The 13,995-nt window shown below is 42.5% G+C and overlaps 1 protein-coding gene across 2 annotated transcripts; it reads left to right on the forward strand.

Moving 5' to 3' along the window:
- Nucleotides 1-132: 132 nt before the first annotated feature.
- Nucleotides 133-10,862, forward strand: LOC117349916 (E3 ubiquitin-protein ligase TRIM39-like). 2 transcript variants are annotated; one of them, XR_004537202.1, is made up of 2 exons: nucleotides 133-1,238; nucleotides 9,178-9,314. XR_004537202.1 is itself a non-coding variant. In XM_033923646.1 (2 exons), coding segments are annotated over exons 1-2 (549 nt in total). In that variant the 5' UTR covers nucleotides 133-1,167; the 3' UTR covers nucleotides 9,726-10,862. The 2 variants fall into 2 exon arrangements, 1 of the variants encoding a protein (XP_033779537.1); XM_033923646.1 differs by having other exon boundaries at nucleotides 133-1,168; nucleotides 9,178-10,862.
- The last annotated feature ends 3,133 nt before the right edge of the window (nucleotides 10,863-13,995 follow it).

The raw sequence follows: 13,995 nt of genomic DNA on the forward strand, positions 1-13,995 counted from the left end.
CCTTGCTTTCTGGTCTGCCCCCGGTGTTATCTTCGGGCTGGTCCACGATGCGATCAACGCGGCATCTTCAGGCCGGCTCTCCAAGTGCTGCATTGCACAAAGCTGTGGGCAGTGTCCCATGCCTCATCTGGAGGCCTTCCCTCTGACGTTGCGACATCAGAGAGAAGGCTTCTGGTTCAGGCGCAGGACGCGCGTAGGAGCCTTTTCCCACGGCTTTGTGCACTGCAGCACTCAGGGAGCCGGCCCGAAGACGCCGTGTTGAACGCACCATGGATTGGCGGCTGAAGAACACTGTCTTCTTCCCGATGGATGTGCTGGCCCTGTGGACTGGCAGAAAATTTCTGCGGACTGGCACTAGTCCACAGACCGACGGTTGAAGAACACTGCTTTAGACTAAGCTCAGCAGGTCATAGACTCATTGTATTTCTCTAATTTGTGTTAAATGTCACTGTGTTGTGATCTGTCATAAATACTGAACAAGAGGAATATTAAGAATAAAAAGACTATTTTCCATTTGTTTTTGCTTGTCAGTCCTCATCCTCCTTCCATATATTTTTCCCGGGAGATCTTCACTGTCTGAGGTCACAATGTGCTCATATCTCCACATACAATCCTCTAGGGGCAGAGTAATATTAATACAGATTGTAAGCTCTTTGGGTCAGGGATTCATTGTAATTTTGGGGTAATTCCTGAAATTTCTGTGAGGCCTGCAAATTAATTTTCAAAAGGATATATCCGATAGATTTTCCTTTGAAAATTTGGGGCAGGCAGCACTACAGATACTTAAGTACAGCCATGCCCATCAACAAGCCTTCTGGTGCCCAGGAAATCCAGGGGAGGGAAGTGGGAACTCATATGATCATGCAGCTGGTTTCCAGTGACACAGCCCCCTCTACTGGTGGTGTGAAGTGCTGCTCATGACCCACTCGAGTCTCATTGGGGAAGGGAAGGGATTTTTTATTTTAAGTCGGACTTTTTTCATATGGAAAGCCATGTATGCAGACATCAGAATTTACTCCTGGTCTGAGATACTACTATTTATCATTTCTATAGCACTGAAAAGCGTATGCAGCACTGTACAGTCAACAAACAATAGACGGTCCCTGCTCAGAAGAACTTACAATCTAATTGGAGAGACAGAAAGGACACATAGGGGTTGGGAAATACAGTTAAGTGCCTGGTGTACGGTCAGCAATGAATCCTGATGTTTCAGACCCCATGATGTCAAAAGCCATGTGGTGGGCACCTATTCTGTATCAGCATCTGGACACCAAATTCCATTATAAATGCTAGTGCAAATCCTTATTGTCGTCCCTAAATTTAGGGATGACCATTTATGCAAGGTCAATCATAGGTGTAAATAAGCACCATGCAACATATGACAACAGCTAGAGGCCCACACGGTCCATTCAGTCTGCCCAAGAAGGTAACAAAAGCCACACCCTCACTCTGCGAACCCCAGTCAGCCATGCTTAAGTGCAGGTTGTCAAGTCTCCATCTTGCCAACCATTTAGACAACCAATCATGATGGTGTCTTGGTTACAACCACATATCATCTAATATAATAAAGAGCTAGCCGCGCATGCGCACTCCTATTTGCGTGTTCCGTGCGTGTAGGTCTGTGGCCGAAGGAGTGCGCATGCGCGCTAATACGTCACCAACCGATCGCCTCCACAGGCCGGACCGCAGCCAGACGGACCGCGGGAAGGGAAAGGGGGGGGAGGGCAGACACGGGCCCAGGAGCAAGTCCAGCTGTACAATCCTGTCCCTTAAACTCCCTGGCCGCCTAAGTTATTTTAATTTGAAATCTGCCGCCGCCGCCGCTCCTCTCTCATCTTCCGACATAATATAAGTGCAGCTCATGAGAGGAGCCGTGGCGGCGGCTTTGAAAACGGCTCCCTTAGTTCTTTGCTGGATTTTTTTTTAAAGTTTAAAGCTGCCACCGTGGCTCCTCTCACGATTAGAGAGTTGCGCGGGGACAGAAATCCCACCCGTCCCCGCCAAAGTCCCACCCGTCCCCACCCGTCCCCGTGAGGAATCCCACCCGTCCCCACCCGTCCCCGTGAGGAATCCCTCCGTCCCCACCCGTCCCCGCGAGGAATCCCCTCCGTCCCCACCCGTCCCCGCGAGGAATCCCCTCCATCCCCGCCCGTCCCTATAAACTTCTGAAATAGTTATTTCATTTAATTATGCTACTGAATTAAAGGCTCTGGTAGAAACCCATTTACAAATAAGCAAAAAGACTTTATTAATTTGAAAATATTAATTGGGAAGAATACATACTTTGCAAACGGGTTTCTACCAGAGCCTCTAATGTTTATAAATTTTTATCAACACAACTAATATACTACTTTATCCTGAAGCAAAATAAAAAAAAAGAAATATAATTCTTTTCCTACCTTTGTTGCCTGGTTTCTGCTTTCCTCATGTTCTCATTCAATTCCTTCCATCCACTGTCTCTCTTCCTTCTGCATCTTCCATTTGCTCTGTTACTGTGCCTCTCCCTTTCTTCCCCCCTTCCAAATTGGTCTGGCACCCATCTTCTTCTCTCCGCTCCCCCCATAGTCTGGCATCTGTCTTCTTCCCTGCCAGCGTTTTCTCCCTACTCTCTCTTCCCCATTTCCTTTCAGCGTCCTTCTCCCCCCATCTTCCCCATGTCCTGTCAGCGTCCTTCTCCCCCCTCTGTCTTCCACATGTGCTTTCAGCGTCCTTCTCCCTCTCTGTCTTCCCCATGGCCTTTCAGCGTCCTTCTCCACCTCCCCCCCCGTCTTCCCCATGTCCTTTCAGCGTCCTTCTCCACCCCTTTGTCTTCCCCATGTGCTTTCAGCATCCTTCTCCCCCCTCTGTCTTCCACAAGTGCTTTCAGAGTCCTTCCCCCCCCCCCCGCCCTTCCCATGGCCTTTCAGCGTCCTTCTCCACCCCTTTGTATTCCCCATGTGCTTTCAGCGTCCTTCTCCCTCCTCTGTCTTCAAGTGCTTTCAGAGTCCTTCCCCCCCCCCCCGTCTTCCCCATGGCCTTTCAGCGTCCTTCTCCCCACTCCTTCTCTACCGCCCCGGGTGCAGCACTTCCCCGACCGACCGACAATAGTCCCGATCTGACAAACCTCCCTGCCCTTAACCGCGAATCTAAATTACCTTATTACAGCTGCTGTAAGAAGATAATTTAGATTCGCGGCTACAGGGCAGGGAGGATTGTCGGACCGGGACTATTGTCGGTCGGTCGGGGAAGTGCCACAAAAGTAAGGGGACCTGGCCGGCTGTGCTGCAACCGGGGCGGGGTGTGGTGGGGCGGACTGCCCCCTCCCTTGGTAGCCACTCGAACCACGAGGCTACTCTCCTCTTTACCTGCACTGCCTGCAGCACAGAGCCAAACGGAAGTCTTCCCGACGTCAGCCCTCCCTCCCCTCCGACGTCAGCGCTGACGTCGGGAAGACTTCCGTTCGGCTCTGTGCTGCAAGCAGAGAAGGTAGGGAGAAGAAGAGCCACGCGACTGAGTACATCCAGCCCCGCAGGAACCCCGCGACCCTAGGGGGCATCCCCACGGGATCCCCGTGACCCTAGGGGGCGTCCCCACGGGATCCCCACGACCCTAGGGGCGTCCCCACGGGATCCCCGTGACCCAAAGGGGGAACCCGCGGGATGCCCGCGGGTCCCGCAGGATTCCCGTCGTCCCCGTTCCCGTGCAGCTCTATACACTGCTCCCTATTAGAACCTCCCTCCATGCACACTCTGGGAGCCAATCCCAACAGGCCAACACGTGGGCCTTCCAGCCCCATGTTACTTGTGCCCTTTGAGATGAGCTCTCGGGATGACTTATTTCACCTATGGGGCTATTCTCAGTGTGGTTAGGGAGAAAAAAATGTATTTGAAACACAGAGAGCATGTGTGTTTCCTGAAAATACGTTGCAGGTCAGGGAGGGATCCCTCTGGTAAGGAGAGAACAGAAAGGAAAAACAAAAAAGCGGGGAAGGAACTGTCCACATCAACCAGAGATAATGTAAAATTTATTAATCTGTATAAATTATTAAGCAAAGGGGTCCTTTGACTAAGGCGCACTAAATCAGATAGCGCACCTTAGTAAAAGGACCCCAAAGTATAGGAATCAAAATGTCTTGTAGAATCAAATTGTTGGAATCAGTCTATCTTGTAAACTCAACATGGTCTGTTGCCTCAGGAGTACAGTAAATATCCAGTAGATGGCGATGTAATGACACAAATAGGCAAAAAAGCACGATCTTAAAAATACAAACATGGCGTCTTGCCAGCTCATATGCAGTGTTTCTGAACTAAGGTGCGTTGCAAGTCAAATCTTTATCTCAAAAGGAGAGAACAGGGACAGAATATTTCTCTGCTATGATAAGAGAAGAGTGTGTGTCTTTCCCCTGGTCATACACTGCAGGGTTAGGGAGGGATCCTTCTGGTAAGGAGAGAAGACGGTCCTTCTTCTCTAGTCCCTTCCCCTTTGGGTTTGGATTCAATTCTCTCAATCTTCTAGTTAAGACCACAGAAGTGTTTGGTAATTACATATCAGCTACCCCTCATTAACTGTTTCATTGAAGTCGGTAGTAACACAAAGGGGGAGAAGATGTTTATGTTTATTAAAATCTTTATATACCGCATATACAGCCAGAAAGGATCAAAGCGGTTTACAATATAATTCAATCAAAATTATAAAGAGAACTCCATTTAAATAGAAAAGAAAAAGGAATAGCATTTCTAATACATAATATCCTATAACTGAGTCGAGCTCCAATGTGGTTGATGACCCGGTCTATAAAACTAACCCTCTCTTCTACTAAACCGCGCTACCGGTTGTAGCGCAGAGGGTTGCGCAGGATGGCCCGCGCTCATAGGAGTGTCGGGAGCAGTGTGGGCAGTTCAGCATGGCTTCCCACGCTAAAACCACTAGCGCGGCTTAGTAGACGAGGCCCTAAGTATTAGATTAGGTTAATACAAATTAAAAATTAATTAATACAGATTAAAAATGTATAAATGGAGAATGCAGTCCTGAATTCATCTCATCAATTTAAAAAGGCTAATTGAAAAAAATATGCCTTTAAATGTCTTTTGAAATTTTGAAAAGATTCTTACTTTCTCATTTCCACCCAACCTTGTCTTTTTTTTTTTTTTTTAATTCTTTATTGATTTTTAATCAAAAACAGTGTCATACAAATGAAAGAACAAAAGATATTCCACATATTCCACTATTATCTATACAGGTAACATAAATATTATTTGGAATAACTTGAGGGTATTAGGACTAGCAGAGGGGGCTGAAGGAAAAGATTGTGTGTCTTTCTTAGAAGCTTTGATTCCCAAATTGCTTCCCCTCTCTAGTGGGCACACTTTAGAAATAGAAAGAGCCCATAGAATTCCCAACATTGTCTTTTTAAAGCATCCTCCCATGTTGATATTCTTGGCCTTTCCTGAAACACTTTTATTCTTGTTTATCACTCTATCCAGCTTTATCACTCTGTCCAGCTACCAATCACTGAAAGGCGTACACAGTGCTATACATTTTGATATTTATAGACGGTCCATACAGTCTAACTTGGACAGACAGACATGACATATACGGCCTCTTTTACAAAGCCGTGCTGCGCTAACGGCCCTGAAGCCCATAGAGATTTAAAGGGCTTTGGGGCTGTTGCCGTGCGGCAGCTGCTAACACGGCTTTGTAAAAGAGGCCGATAGTATCTGTTGGAATTCATGGCCAATTAAAGACAGAGTCCGCTTCACCAAATAGAAACATTAACATTAGCATCTGCATGTCTACTATGCTTTCCCTTCCGGTTCAAGGCGGATCACAAAATAATGCAACAGAACATGAAATTACACAATAAAAATGAAGCCAAATAATTCCATACATTTCCTTCAAAAGCTCATCATAAAATGCATTGAGTTAGAAACCAATAAAAAAGGTATTATCTTATTGCTTTTGTTTTATTTCTATATACGATATTACCTTGAAAAGTGAACTAATACGGCTACCATACCATTTCACTCATACATTTCCTCTGAAACTCTGAAAATAAGAATGTTTTTGAAAGAGCCAAGTTTTCAAGTGTTGTCTAAACCAGTGGTATTCAACCTAGTCCTCAGGGACCACCTGGCCAGTTGGGTTTTCAGGATATCCACAATGAATATGAATGACAGAGATTTTGGAAACCCGACTGGCCAGGAGGTCCCCGAGGACTGGGTTGAATACCACTGGTTTACACAACCTAAGTTGTCTCGGCAGCAAATTCCACAAAAAAGGACCATGACCCATAACAGTTTTTTGCCTTGTGGCTTGAAACTTGGACATACTGTATAACTTGATGCCATTCCATATAAATTGTAAAACCAAATATTAAACCTTTAAATTCTATTCATGACCTCAATGGCAACCAATGAGCTTTGATTAAATACAGTGTAGCATGTTCCACCCTATTTCACCCCCCCATCTAATTTTTACAGCGTCATTCTTCAAAACCTGCAATCTATAGAGCTGCCTATCTTGCAAACCCAAAAGCATAATATTTGCATAATCCAGATGACATAACATATTAAGACTTGCATAATCTTCAACAAATGATCAAGTTTCAAAAACTTATAAATTCTTCTCATCAACTTTAAATTGAAAATGTTCTTTCGTACTGTCATGCGGTTCCTTAGTTAATCTAGCATCAATCCAGCCACCTAATAATTTTTTCTCCAATACTTACTCCCTGTTGACCCCTGTTGGCCTCCACCCATAGCACTGTATTTTTATCAGGGTTAATTTTTTATTGCATTCATTGCCAGCCAGTCTTTTACTTTTTTAAACACATCAGCTTTTAACAACAGTATTTCAGACGTCAAATTTTTAGTTGGAAACAGCAGTGTAATATCATCTACGTACATGAAATGTAAAATCTCCCCAGTGGAACCAAATAAACATTACATAAAATGGGGGATAATGAGGACCCTTGCAGTACCCCACAAGTCATCTGCCACTCACATCAGATCTTCTCACCCAAACAACCCTTAACTTTCTATATTTCAAAAAAACCCTCAAACCACTTTTTTCACAGTTCCCTCGCAAAGCCAATTTCATCTAACTGTAATAATCATGGTACGCTGGGCCAAACTCCGCAGATAAGTCTAACTGCACAACAAATACCTGAATCCCTTTATCTACCCATAATCTTAATTCTGTCGTTATTGCTGCAAATACTTTTTGGTGCTAAACAAAGAACAGAATCTAGATTGAGAATCCTCAATAATCCATGGGCCTCTAAATAATCTTGCAACTGATCAGCTACCACACCTTCTATTACCTGGTGTTCTATAGATAATCAATCATCCCACTTCCCCCTTCCTTGGTTTGAGGTCCTTCACACTCAGGATGGAGTCTCCTCCCCCCACCCCCCTTCACATTAACAAGAGATGGTCTTTTTATGAAGACTTTGCTTCTATTAAAACAGTCCAGGTCCCTTCTTCATTTAAATTATATTGAACATGTCCTTACTGTTCCTAGCAGGGTTTCAAAATGGTAAATAGATTCCATACTGTCCTGTATATGGCCATTCAGTTGAGTATAGGCCATTCAGTTGAGTATATGGCCATTCAGTTGAGTATAGGCCATTCAGTTGAGTATAGGCTGGGGAAGGCTTCGATGGGGATGGTTAAGATGGGCTGGAGGAGCTTTGATGGAGACTCCAGTAGATAGAACCTAAGCACACTACCGGGCAGAACGCTGGGTTTCTGGCCCAGAAATATCTAAGAAAAAGGACCATTTAAATTAAATGATTAATTTATGGACCATGTATGGTTGGGCAGACTGGATGGACCATTCAGGTCTTTATCTGCCATCATTTACTATGTTACTATGTTTATCTCAGGAATAAGTACAGTATACCCCCATGAATTTGCGGTTCACAAATTACGGACTCAGTCTTTTTGTGGTATTTTCCGACCGCCTCTTCCTGGTACTAAAGTCAGGCTACACCAATCAGGAGCTACTTTGACACGCCAGTGATAAGAAATAAATAATGGTGTTACATGATGGAATCTTCCAACACCTCCTGATATAGCCTAAGAGCAGAATTCTGTAAAGTGTGTAGTTTCTGTAAATTTGCAGAAGATAAGCCTGCCAAAAGTGCATTTGCATAATCTAGATGTGTTGTGAACAATGAATACATTAAAGTTAAAATGCCTGCTGGATATGCAATCCTCCATCACAACCTAGTTTATGTAGCAACATATATCCTATATGCAGTAAAGCAGCAACATGAGTCGAAAAACATAATTTAGCATCTACCATGACCACCAAATAATGAAAAGAGTCAGTAATGGAATAATCTCAGCCAAATAAGTTCACATTTTGATCACAATCAAAATTGCCAGAATGAACCCAACAAACTATTGTCTTATCCACACTCAACATCCAACTGAAAACCTGACATCCAATAGGATAAATGGATCTATGAAGCAGCCAGTGAATAATAGCCAATAGCTAAGTTTCTGTCTTAGAATAAGTGAGTGACTGAGGAACCAGCCAATGAAAGTTAGAAGTGGGTATGTGAGGAGTCAATGAAGATCATGTGAGGAGCCAATGAAAAGAGTCTACTGAAAAGCCAGTCTGGTGTTGTTTGAGCAATGAACCCCGTTTGGTTCATACCAATAATATAAGGGAGAGCCTTTGTCAAGCATAAAGCCAATAATTTAGCCAGAAGTTTTCCATCTATATTAATTAAAGAAATAGGCCTGTAATTTGAAACCAACATGGGATCTTTATTTGGCTTTGGCAAAACTAGTTAAGGATTCTGCCATAGTACCTGTAAGGACCTTTAGTCAGTTGAGCCTGGTATAAATTTAACAGATGTGGTAATAGGGTGATTTGAAATGATTTATAAAACTCTACAGTAAATCCATCACCACCTGGAGCGGACCCAACTCTAAGAGATTTCAACGCTGTTTGTAATTCTTTTATCGATATAGGCTCCTCAAGACTTCCTTTTATATGTTCAGGAATTTTTGGCCACGTAATTAATTTTAAAAATTCTAAAGCTTCTAGCTCCTTGTTTGAATAAGACTCAGAAGATATAAATGCTGTTACACTTATTGTAAATTTTTTTTAAATGAATAAAGAATTGGAAAAAAAAAAAAAAGAGAAGCATCTACTGATGTTTATTAATGTTTCTCTTCTCTGCAGTGGATGTGACTCTTGATCCTAAAACTGCTCATCCTCAGATCATCCTGTCTGATGATCAGAAAAGTTTAGAACTGGGAGAATTAAAGCAGGATCTTCCGGACAGTCCTGAGAGATTTGATATTGAAAAGTGTGTGCTGGGATGTGAAAACTTCACCTCAGGGAGACATTACTGGGAGGTGGAGGTGGGAAATATAACTCACTGGAGATTGGGAGTATGCAAAGATTCTGTGAGGAGGAAGGAGGCATTCCAAATGTTGTCACCAGAGGAGGGATACTGGACAATGCAGCTGTGGGACATAGGGAAATACTCAGCCCTCACCGTCCCTAATATACCAGTTTTCTCAAAAGAGAGGCCCCAGGTACTAGGGATTTTCCTGGACTATGAGGAAGGAAAGGTCTCATTTTACAATGTAGATAATGAATCTCACCTCTACACCTTCATCAGCACCATCACAGGGACACTCCGACCATTCTTCTTCCTCTCTTATGGAGTTTTGAAAATCCACCCAGTGCCAGCCTGGGAGTCAGAGAGTCAGGCTCAGGTGTAGAATATAAGATGGTGGGGATTATTTATTCAGGTCAAACATTAGGGGTTCAGGGTAACTGGTGTCCAGTCAGACAGAACAACGATGAGTTGAGTCACGCAATTCTTGATGAACAGACATTTCTCTCTACCAAAAACAGACTGCTGTTCGTCCCATGGAAAATTTGCATGGGGGTGACTGTCCACTGGATTGATAAGTCTTCAGAAAGCAAGACTGAAGAGTTTCCACATGTTTGACATCCTTGTATCAGTTCTCAAAGATATTCAGAGTTTGCTATCAAATGAGAAATTGTTAGAACTACATCAGACAATGATATCAACTTTGTGAAAGTCCTCTCTGTAACTGGACAGCATAACGATGATATTGAAGATATGAATGATGAATTAGACTGCACTGCTTCTAATACAGATGATAACAACAATGATGGTGATAAAGTGTTCCTTGCTCTATGGAAGTCAATTCTATTCTATTTAAGTTGTTTATATACTGCCCTATACATGTTTAAGAGCAGTTTACATTCAAATGCATAGATTGCAACCAACAAAACATTAGAGTTAAATAATAACAATACAAAGTCCTAAAAAAGAAAATATTTAAAACAACTGAAAAAAATAATATAAGATACTGAAAAAAAGAACCAGATTTTTACTGACTAATAGTATCAAATACTGAAGAGTGTTTCAGAGTGACTTTCCCTTGATCAATATCTGCAGACCTAGTCAAAAGACATCAGTAAAACTGCAGCCTGAAAATTACAAACACGTTTGCCTGAGCAACAGTTTTTTCCAAAATTTGGTTTTACTGAAAGCAAAGTGGATTGAATTGAAGTGATTGAGTTATTGGGATAAAAATGTTAATCGCATTTGTTGTTGTAATTGCTATACTTTTACTTTTTACTCAAAAAGTATTAAGCAATTTTTTAAAAAATTTTCACTTATGTGTTCTTCACTGTACTTTTACTTAACTATGAAAATATACTTTTATTTTTAAGTATGTACTTTGACTTAGGCCCTCTTCTATCAAACTGCGCCGGCGGTTTTTAGCGCGGTGAGCCACGCTGAATGGCCCGCGCTGCTCCCGATGCTCAAAGTCTATAAAAACCCACTCAAATAATCCTTTGCTGGAATAGTTTTCAGTCCTCTCAACCACAGTCTCATATTTAAGTAACTATCTCTATAGATATACATATATCATATATTGCTTGTAAATATGTTTATGTGCTTCCATTGTTAACTTTAAAAATGCAATAAAATCTATTTTTAAATAAAAAATCTATAAAAGAAGTTACCTGTGTTAGTATGATGTAGCAAAATGAACAGAAGCAGGGAACACTTTATAAACTAATCAGTTATTAAGGCTTGAGCTTTGGAAGACCAGAGTCTTCTTCCTCAAATGCAACGCATAAACCCACCCAGACTAGCCCCCATGTCATCATTGTACCTCTTCCAAAAGAAAATATTATTGTGACAGGGGAAGGCTGATAACCACTTGCCTTCCTAGCTACTGGCTCAAAGATCTGTGACCTCAGGAGCCAGCGGTGGCCCCGATACTTTGACCTATGTTTGCAAATAATAGAAAATATATATAAAACCTTCTGTTTTGTAGCATGAGTTCAGTAATTCCATAGGCTGCATCCAAAAGAATATTTATGTAAACATCCTCGATGGTCACCAGAAATAAAATTAGCCAGCAAAGATCCAAAGTCTCAATTATGTGCTTACAATCACAAGGAATGGTAAATGATAGAGTTATAGAAAAGGGCCATTAGGGGGCGACAGAAACTTTCATTGAAAGCACTTGCTTACAACAATAATCCTGATTTCATCATTTTGTTTAACCTGCAGATTCCATGGTTAACATTGTAGAAATTAAACAAAAAACATAACGGAAACAAAATAATACCTTTTTTATTGGACTAACTTAAAGTAGTTTATGATTAGCTTTCAAAGGTAACCCATTCTTCCTCAGATCAGAAATAAGCAAATGTTGGCAAAATCAGTTTATATGCCAGTGTCTTCTTCATGCTGTGGGCAGAGCAGTCGCCACAACTTTTGAAGACAGAACGGGTGAGATATCAGTTTTGCGCACAGGTCTGAGGAAAAAGCAGCGTATCTGCGCATGTGCTGGAAGGTTGTTCTGGACGTAATTATCTGCAGTGCAAAAATGTTATGCACAAACTTATGTGATGCCAAAATTTTAATCCCAGTAACATTCCAGCACATGGGCAGATGTGTGCCGATTCTTAAATGGTTGCATGTGTGTTTGATGTGTCAAGTGGTGCTTAGATGGTGACTCCAGTTGTGAAGAACTAAAGCCTTGCGTGGTCTGTGTCCCGCAAAATGACAAGATGGAGTGGGGCTTTGACGGCAACTCCAGTAGTTGGAACCTAAGGACAGTGCTGGGCAGACATCTACGATCTATGTCCCAGAAATGTCAAAGAAAGACAATTTAATCATGAATTCTTAATGAGTGTGACTGTTGAGCAGACTTGGTGGACCATTCAGGTCGCAATTTGCTGTCATTTGCTCTGTTATTATGTTACTTTATTACATAAGAACTGTCATACTGAGACAGACTGAAGGTTCATCAAGCCCAGTTTCCTGTTTCCAACAGTGGCCAACCCAGGTCCCAAGTACCTGCCAAAAACCCAAAGAGTATCAACATTCCAGAGCTGAGATTGTGATGTCATAATGCCTCATTCCACCAATGCCTAAGAACCAACCTCATCAGTGATGTCACAATGGCTTGATTGGCCTATTCTTGGCTCACATAAGAACATAAGAGTTGCTATATTGGGAAAGTCCAAAGGTCCATCAAGACCAGTATCCTGTTTCCAACAGTGGCCAACCCAGGTATCAAGTACTTGGCAGAAACCCAAAGAGTAGCAACATTCCAGAGCTGAGATTGTGATGTCATAATGCCTCATTCCACCAATGCCTAAGAGCCAACCTCATCAGTGATGTCACAATGGCTCGATTGTCATAAGAATATAATGGTTCACATAAGAATATAAGAATTGCCATACCGAGACAGACCGAAGGTCCATCAAGCCCTAAATCCTGTTTCCAACAGTGGCCAACCCAGGTCCCAAGTAACTGGCAGAAACCCAAAGAGTAGCAACATTCCAGAGCTGAGACTGTGATGTCATAATGCCTCATTCCACCAATGCCTAAGAGCCAACCTCATCAGTGATGTCACAATGGCTTGAGTGTCCTAGACTTGGCTCACATAAGAACATAAGAGCTGCCGTCCTGGGACAGACCAAAGGTCCATCAAGCCCAGAATCCTGTTTCTAACAGTGGCCAATGAAAACAAAAACTGTGGCTACAGATGTTCTGGAGATAATTTATTAAACACTGACATATAAAACCATGAAAATTCAATTTAAAAAGTACAATGATAAAAAAATACAGTGATAAAAATCCAACCGGACCCTACACGGTCCGTGTTTCGGCGAACACGCCTTCCTCAGGAATTCTATGAGCGTTGGGAGAAGTGCACAGCGTTCAGTGCGCCAGCCTATGCTAAAAACCATTTTCACGGTTTTGTAAAAGGGGTTAGTTCATAGTGATTTATAAACACACAATATGGAGCCAGTCTCCAGAATCACATTAATATAAAACATCACACCTTCAATTAGCCTATAATATATTTCTTAAAAAGATACGTCTTTACTTCCTTTTTAAACATTTTCAAATTACATATCATTCTAATATGACCCTGCAAAATCTTTCCAAAATTTTGCTGCCTGATACGCACAAGTGGACTGAGAAAGTTTCAAATACGAGGGTGGTTATGAAATGTTTGGGGAAAAAAAAGTTATATTTCTCAACACGGTCTCCATCGAGGGCTGTACACTTACCCCCTCCTTTACAAAGCCGCGCTAGTGTTTTTAGCCCCGGCCGCGGTGGTAACAGATCTGACGCCCATAGAATTCCTATGAGCTTCTGAGCTGTTACTGCCGTGGCCAGCGCTAAAACGCTAGCGCAATTTTGTAAAGGAAGGGGTTAGTCCAGAAAGTGTCCAGTTTTTCTATCCCTTTGGAAAAATAGGTTTTGTTAAATTTTTAAAAAATGTTTGTTTGACTTTTTTTTCCTGAACTTTTCAAGGTGTCAGGTCAAAAGCGCGCCGGGACAAAGGCGCACCTAGACAATTGAGCGCAGCGCGTGCTGCCACGCCACTCTAAATTACTGTTTTTAGCGCTCCGACGGGGGGGCGTGGGGGGAACCCCCCCACTTTACTTAATAGACATCGCGCCGCGTTGTGGGGGCAT

The sequence above is a fragment of the Geotrypetes seraphini genome, chromosome 16 (assembly GCF_902459505.1).
Source record: "Geotrypetes seraphini chromosome 16, aGeoSer1.1, whole genome shotgun sequence".
NCBI lineage: Eukaryota > Metazoa > Chordata > Amphibia > Gymnophiona > Dermophiidae > Geotrypetes > Geotrypetes seraphini.